The sequence below is a fragment of the Anarrhichthys ocellatus genome, unplaced genomic scaffold (genome assembly GCF_004355925.1).
Source record: "Anarrhichthys ocellatus isolate YVR2014 unplaced genomic scaffold, GSC_Weel_1.0 scaffold99, whole genome shotgun sequence".
Lineage (NCBI taxonomy): Eukaryota > Metazoa > Chordata > Actinopteri > Perciformes > Anarhichadidae > Anarrhichthys > Anarrhichthys ocellatus.
The window spans coordinates 983,947-992,241 of NW_022280129.1; the positions used below are offsets into that span (position 1 = coordinate 983,947).

At 40.2% G+C, this 8,295-nt stretch overlaps 1 protein-coding gene across 14 annotated transcripts in view; it reads right to left on the minus strand.

Moving 5' to 3' along the window:
• The window catches only part of cadpsa (Ca2+-dependent activator protein for secretion a), a 204,370-nt gene that overhangs the window by 152,838 nt on the left and 43,237 nt on the right, over positions 1–8,295 (minus strand). For all 14 annotated transcript variants that reach the window (XM_031875896.1, XM_031875895.1, XM_031875894.1 and 11 more), the window contains exon 2: positions 6,396–6,509. In XM_031875896.1, coding sequence (XP_031731756.1) covers positions 6,396–6,509 — 114 coding nt within the window. The remainder of the gene's footprint in view (positions 1–6,395; positions 6,510–8,295) is intronic.

The following is an 8,295-nucleotide window of genomic DNA, read 5'->3' on the forward strand; positions in this document are numbered from 1 at the left end:
TCTTGAATGACGAACTAGAAAAGAAATTGAGATTCACAAAACAAACTTTTTATGAATCGGGCCCAAAAGCAACAAAAATCTTAGCAGCACGTCTCAGGAAACAACAAATTATTAATTCAATACACAAGATCAGAGATCCTTTAACTAATAAGATAACCTACGAACCTGAAGAAATTCATAAAACTTTTAAAGATTACTACGAAACCTTATACGTACAGCCTAAGATTGTCAATGAAGATAACATTAAACAATACTTGTCATCATTAGATCTTCCTTCCATAGGAAAAATACAAAACGACGAATTAACTGCCCCATCACAAAAAAGAATTGGACTTGGCGATTAGTAAATTGAAAACAAATAAATGCCCAGGGAGTGACGGTTTTCTGAATGAATGGTACAAAATCTTTAAAGAAGACCTCGCCCCTGTATTGCTAGAATCCTTAAATTGGGCACTCAGCAAAGCTGAAGCACCACCATCATGGACAGAGGCCGTGATATCAGTCATCCCAAAAGAAGGTAAAAATAAAGAAGGTTGTTTATTTTACCTTCCAATTTCTATATTGAATGTAGATTATAAACTGTTTACATCTATAATCTCAAAAAGAATTGAACACTTTCTACCCGAATTAATAAATGAAGATCAGACAGGGTTTATAAAAGGTCGACAAACACAGAATAACATCAGACGAACCTTACACATTATAGAACAGGCTAACAAACAACATCTAAGTGCAGCTCTGGTCAGTCTCGATGCGGAAAAGGCATTTGATAGAGTCAGCTGGTCTTTTCTGTACAGAGTGCTAGAGAGGCTGGGTTTTAATAACCAATTCATTAGGTGCATACAATCTTTATATAGAGACCCAACCACTAGAATAAAGATCAATGGCCATCTGACAGGTAGTTTTAAGCTGTTTAGAGGCACTCGCCAGGGTTGCTGCCTTAGCCCCTCCCTCTTTGCAATATTCATAGCGCCTCTGGCTCAGGCTATCAGGCTAAAGAGCTGAAAGGGATCAATATAGCAAAGGAGGAACATATAATAGGACTTTTTGCAGATGACATTATTACCTATCTCCAAAATCCCAACTCAACAATTCCCAAACTTATGACAATTTTGGCTGACTATGGTCGGATGTCGGGCTATAAACTGAACATTACAAAAACACAGTTACTCTCTCTTAACTACATACCAAGTAAGGCAATTAGGCAGAAATATAAACTGAAGTGGGAAGCAAAATCAATAAAATACTTGGGAGTGCTAATGACTCAGGAAATGAACAAAATATATGAAACAAACTACAATATAATAAACGATAGGATACAGAAAGATATAACAAAATGGTCAACACTAGTACTGGACTTTAGTTCAAGAATTGAGGTGGTGAAAATGAATGTACTGCCAAGGTTGCTCTACCTCTTCTTATCATTACCAGTCAGAATCTCAGTTTACAGCATGGGACAAACAGATATCCCGGTTTATCTGGCCAACGGTAAAATTTAAGACACTCCAAATTGACAAAGAAAACGGAGGACTAGCACTGCCAAATCTCAGAGAATACTACTACGCGGCCCAATTGAGGTACATTGTTTATTGGTGCTCCCCGGAGTATCAAGCTGGATGGAAACACATTGAGCTAAATCTGGGTCAATCTCAACCTCAGGCCAGGCTAGGTGGAAAAGAATATACTGACCAAAAGGGAGAAAATTCCATCTTAGAAGATTCACTGAAAATTTGGAATGAGATAGTCAAAAAATACAAACTGGAAGGAGACAGTAAACTTCTGATTTGGCCGTCTCAGACCCCCAGGTTTAGACCTGGACTGATAGATAATACTTTTGTACGCTGGAGAGAAAAAGGGATAACAGCGGTATGTACACTCATAGAGGGAAACAATTTTAAAACTTTTGAAAAACTCAAAAGAGAATTTTATTTAGAAAATGGGGACATGTTCAGATATTTACAGCTAAGACATTTCTATGATACAGAAATTAAAAAAGGGGTTTCATCTGAAGGTAATGAAGTGATTGAAGTGTTGACAGGTGCGTACAAACAAACCCCCTCAAAGTTGGTCTCCAAACTGTACAGGAGTTTACAAAAACGAAACGGAAGAAACACACTATATGTAAAACTGAAATGGAACGTTGAACTGTCGAATAGTGATTGGCATTCCATGTGTAGAACGCAACAAACATCCACCAGCTCTAGAAGATTGAGGGAATTCGGATGGAAGAACTTAATCCGCTTTTTTATAACACCCCACATAAAATATAAACAGTTGGGCAAAGAGCAGCCATGCTGGAGACAGTGTGGGCGGATGAATGCTAACCACTCACACATTTTCTGGACATGTATAAAAATACAAGCATTCTGCATGCTTTGATAAAGGACTCCTCGTGCCTTTTGAAGAACTGAAGACAAAGTATGATTTGCCCAGTAGAACTTTCTTTTGTTACCTCCAGTTAAGATCATTTTTGAGAACCAACCTGGGCCCTGGAATGACTCTACCTGTGTTAACTAACGTGGAAAAATTGCTTCACCAGGGAAATGTGTACAAATTTATTTCTAAAATGTACTCCATGTTGCTGAATGAGGGCCCAAAACCAGGACTACACAGATCCAGGATGAGATGGGAATCAGACTTGAATATAACAATTGATGAAGAACTCTGGTCAGATTTGTGCCTGAACAGTTTGTCAGCAACGGTTAATGCCTGGTACAGACTTGTTCATTATAACTTTCTTCATCAGCTGTACCTCACCCCACAGAAGCTACATAAATCCAAACCTGAATTGTCAGAAATGTGTTTCAGATGTGGTATAGAGGTTGGCTCCTTCCTACACTGTACCTGGCTTTGCACAAAGGTAAGGTCCTTTTGGTATGACTTTTGTAATACAATAACTAAGATCACAGGCATTACCTTTCCATTAGATCCTGAGCTATGTTTACTGGGAAACTTCACAACTCTCAACAGGTCTTTAACGAAGCTCCAAATTAAACTTGCAGAACTTGCTTTATGTGGCCAGGAAATGTATCGCAATGACGTGGAAGTCTGATTCCCCCACTCTCATCGACAAATGGTCTGTGGAAATGAACAGTTGTATTCCTCTTGAAAAGATTACATATAGTCTCAGAAAGAGATATCATTTATTTTTGAAAATCTGGCAGCCTTATTTGGAGTACATGGGTACAACACTAACAGTACCACAGGACTAACTATTTAGAGCTCTGATTTACAATATACACTGTGTCACTTTATGCACCAACCTTTTTTGTTGTTTTCTTGTTTCGTTTGGGTGGGGGGAATTACTTATTTACTTAATTTTATTTCCTATTTGTGTTTTTTGTTTGTTTGTTTTTTATGTACCTTTTTGTAATGTTTAATGTACTGTGTTCTGTATGCTCTCTTGCATTCTTAAAATACTTGGAAAAATAAAATATTCCAAAAAAAAAAAAAGCATTCTGGGACAGAGTTATTCAGACTCTGGAGGAGATTCTAGGCTACAAGATTCCTAGGGACCCCCGGATTGTGTACCTGGGAATGATACCTGGCGACATAATTCAAAAAAAGGACTTCTACCTCTTTAAAATCTTGACACTCGCTTGTAAAAAGGCCATCACAAGGAGCTGGTTGAAAAGTGACCCTCCAAGCCCAGGAGAGTGGCTGGACATTGTGGAGGAAATATATTCTATGGAAAAATTGACTCTTTTTCTAAGGATCAAAGTAGGGATCCACGATCAACGCTGGAGAAAATGGACTGTTTACAAAGGAAAAGATGAGTAGTGTTCTCAGGTGACCTGAAAAGAATAGAACAATGTTTGTTAAGAGTGAATGGTGACCCCCCCCTTTTATTTTATTTTATTTTTATTTCCTTTTTTTTTGTCTATTTGTTTGTTTGTTTTTTGTCATTGACGATGTTTGTCGCGTTTTTTGTTCAGTGCAGCAGCAACTGAAAAAAAGAAATAAATAAAAAGTTTAAAAAACAACAACAACGTACCCTCCTAATAGCCATCCTGTACATTAACCTCTGTTCTTAACTTCTTAACGTTGTTTTTCTACCAATTAAGAGTATGAAGGAAAGGCTTCAATCACAAACATACTTGGAAGGCCGTAGCTTGTAATTGATGGGTGCCTGAAAACAGGTGACAGGACTCTATCTTTCTATTTCTGTCTCTTCTCCCTTCCGCTCTCTGTCTGCCTGTGTCCGTTTGAGCCTGAAGCTAAAGCCGGGCTGAGAGCTTTTGGTTTTAATTGAATTGGATAACCTGTGTCACCAGCTTCATCTGTTAAATATCACGCTGTTCTCATTTGGCTTGCTTGTGCTGCCACATTCACTGATAAGGAAGTCCCAGTCAATGTGTCGGCGCCACCAGCCCAACAGATGCACTGCCTTGTTTTTGCTCTAGCACCCAAAAGCCCTAAAATCTCCAAACGTTCCCCTTTCAAACATCTGTACCTGGACCAGCTTTTAGAAAACACAGATAGTGATTACGCACTAATGTTGTAATGACTGATTTGTGAACTGCGCTCTGAAGGAAATCTGAAGTCTGAGCATGTGTGGCGAATTCACAACAGGCTTGTTTTACATGTGTGAATCTACTCGCCAAAGGTTTGGTTTTAAAGAGCTGTATTAATAGTGTAACATTTTACATAGTAACTCTTTATATTAAGGTACACATATTCACCATTAAAAAGTTGCATATAAGAAGCATATTGGCTCTTTATTAGTCGTTATAAGGCACTTATCAATGCCTTATGCTGCATGACTATATTCTACTAGGTGTTGAAGAGTTCTCTCTAACCTCCTAATTACTTCTTCATTATATTAAATAAATAAGTTGTACATAAATTAGGATCATAAAATGATGAAGTATGGGCCTCATAAGGTGGCAGTAGCACAATAATGAACACTTACAGTAATACATATGGTCTACTCTTAAGTAACATATGTTCCCCATCCTAATAGGAGGTCTTGTTCATAACTAATTCACTCGTAGTTTGTCACTTATTAACCCACACAGGTTCTCTTCTAAAGCTGCTTCCTCTTTACACTTAGTAAATCCCTTACAGCACACCACTATTGCTATTAACAGACTTAAGAGATGGAGGGCTATTGAGACGCACAGGTCCTATTGCCATTCAGTGGTAGAAGAACACAGTCAGTACGAGTAGAAGCCTTGAAGAAACTTATGAAGAAAATATTTTGATAGGCAAATCTCTGAAGGGGTCGATAAATAAAGGAGATATTTGTGCTTGTGCTGATTTTGCTCTTTCACCACTGAATGGGAATAGAGACGTGCGCTATAATGGATTTCCGAAGTGTGAAGAGGAGGCAACATCAGAATGGTGAACCTGTGTGGGACTGCGTCTGAGCTAGGTTTACCTTATAAACCGACACAATATCTGGACAAAAGTTTACATTTCATAGTCTTAGTGTATTTTAAAGTAGACATTGAAAAAAAGTAATGTTTTAAGTTATTTAAAAACACAAATTATATTTGAATTATATTCTTTTTGCCATGCTATTATGTCATGTAATGTACCAACATAACACACTTAATTTACGTCACGTTTGTAATGTACTCCGCTCACGTCATGTACGTAGCTTCTTAAAAAACGCAATGTTACTCACGTGTTGAAATCTATCAGAAACCCTGCATGTGCATGATGACGCTAAAGGGTTGCCCAGGGCATTCAAAAGTGATGCCAAGCGGTCCTGACCAAGTGCCATGTGATGGGTAACAACGTGTCGCAATGTCAAAGATCTGAAGCTCATTGTACTTTCTGTGAGTAGCGCCGGTTATATGTCAAATCTAAAGTTATAAATGAACAGTTCCACCGAAACTGTAAAGAAATGTGAGGTGTAGAGAAGATGCTGGCTCGTTTTATTTCCCTCTTGTATTCTTGGTGAATCCAGCCCACTGAATCCTGCTTTGGGAGCATATTACTAAGACTGCCTGGAGGAGCTCAGTGCACGCTCTGCATCATTTATCAGAGCTAAGTTATCTCCGCTGAGGATACTTTCTTCACATTATTAGTGTTCCTGCTTGGACAGATTCATTTCAAACAGCTAGCAAGGGGAACTAAACAGCTTGCAAAATGTAGTTTAGACATTTATTGTTTTACGAATGATGTTCAAGTATCAAGTATTTAACTGATTCTAAAGAGAGAGTGTCTTTGTTTCCTCTACAGGGATGTCAGAGGTCACATACAGCCACAAAAGGCCGGCGTTAATGTCTTACCAAACACAGCAGCCGTATATAATACATATGTGAATATATATGAATTCAATGAAAAGGATTCATAGCAGGGTTAAAAAAAGACTAAATTAGATATCCGTTTTGTAAGTATACTGGTGACAGAGTGAAACATCCATGCAACAGATAACACAGACTCACCTCGTAGTAGCTCTGGACAGCATTGATGAAGGCCTCATCAGCAACGATCTGGGTCTCTCCGTTGAGGAACGCCTGGAAACGCTCTTTGACCGTCTGCAGATGCTGCTTACTGATCTGATGGAGACATAACAGCAGCCAAAGAGGATATAAGATATGAAACTTAAAAACTCAGTGTACCCTGGATAGATTATATTACCTGAACAAGGGACTGAAAAGCTATTACGGTGGTGTTCATTTAGAATGGATTTAGTTTAATTTCCTTTACTTTATTTCTTGACTTTAGACGTCTTAAATATTGATCTTTAAATCCTTTTCATGTCCAATCACCTGAGCATTCAAAGTGCCTCCTTGTTCATCCAACAGGACATGAAACAGTTTGCTAAGGCTCATAGCACACCTCTTAACCAAAAGTACTATCACATTTAACTAAACTCAACTGTGCTGTGCTGTGAGCTCTTATTTTGAAGTTTCTGTTTTGGAACTCCAGTGTCCAAAGAGGTTGTCTGACTATGTGTCTATATTCCAGTGCTCTTCTACAGGTAGTTCCCAGTTACCATCTACATCTCCCCATCGACACAGTTATATTCAACATGTGCAGGCTCTGATGTGCTATGATGGAAGTTACCCAGTGAACCTTATCATAGGTAGAACTCAATCCTCCTTCAACAAAGACATTAGCACTAAAATGAGATTACCAATGAGAGCCTCCGTCCCTGCTTGCAGACTCCACATCCATTGGACTCCACATCTGCAGCCCTGGTAACTGTTACCATGGCCACTGCAGCAGGGGAAGCAGTATGAGATGACAGCTTCCATAATGGGGGTCAAAGGTCACAGTTCAGATTAACTACAGTGGAGCCAGCTGTGTGCAGATGTGTATCCATAATATATCGGTTGTGGATCAGTGTGTTGTCTCACTTGGTTGAAGAACTGAAAGGAGTAACATATCTTTAAAACTCTAGTGAATGGGTCACTGATAGGCGGACCGCGGTCCGGATCCGGACCCAGAAGCCGGTGTCTGTGGACCCTGGACCTACAACTGATAGATAATTGAGAATTATTACATTTTAACGGAGCGCTTCTGTTTTAACTGGCACAGTTTTTCTATCCTTTACGACTTGTTCCGCAGTCCAGGAGACACACCGACCAGTTACATGCGTTGTAAATCACATCACGTGATGCTGCTCAGCCAATCAAATATGTGTATTCTGATAAGTATCGCCCTCGACTCGAGTGAGGTTTACACACACACGACAGAGAGACCCAACAGTCGGAGAGAACCTGAGTCAGAGAAGTTATTTCACATAACGTTCTCCGAAGAGAGAAAAGTGGTCAGAGAGAGTAAAGAGAGACCAGAGAGAGACCAGAGAGAGAGCAGAGAGAGCAGAGAGACCAGAGAGACCAGAGAGAGAGCAGAGAGAGAGCAGAGAGAGAGCAGAGAGAGCCCAGACAGAGAGAGAGCAGAGAGACCAGAGAGAGACCAGAGAGAGAGCAGAGAGACCAGAGAGAGACCAGAGAGAGACCAGAGAGAGCAGAGAGAGAGCAGAGAGACCAGAGAGACCAGAGAGAGACACCAGAGAGACCAGAGAGAGACCAGAGAGAGCCCAGAGAGAGAGCAGAGAGAGACCAGAGAGAGAGAGACCAGAGAGAGCCCAGAGAGAGCMCAGAGAGAGCAGAGAGACCAGAGAGAGACCAGAGAGAGACCAGAGAGAGACCAGAAAGAGACCAGAGAGAGAGCAGAGAGACCAGAGAGAGACCAGAGAGAGACCAGAGAGAGAGCAGAGAGAGACCAGAGAGACACCAGAGAGAGACCAGAGAGACCAGAGAGAGACCAGAGAGGACAGAGAGAGACCAGAGAGACCAGAGAGAGAGCAGAGAGAGACCAGAGAGTCCAGAGAGA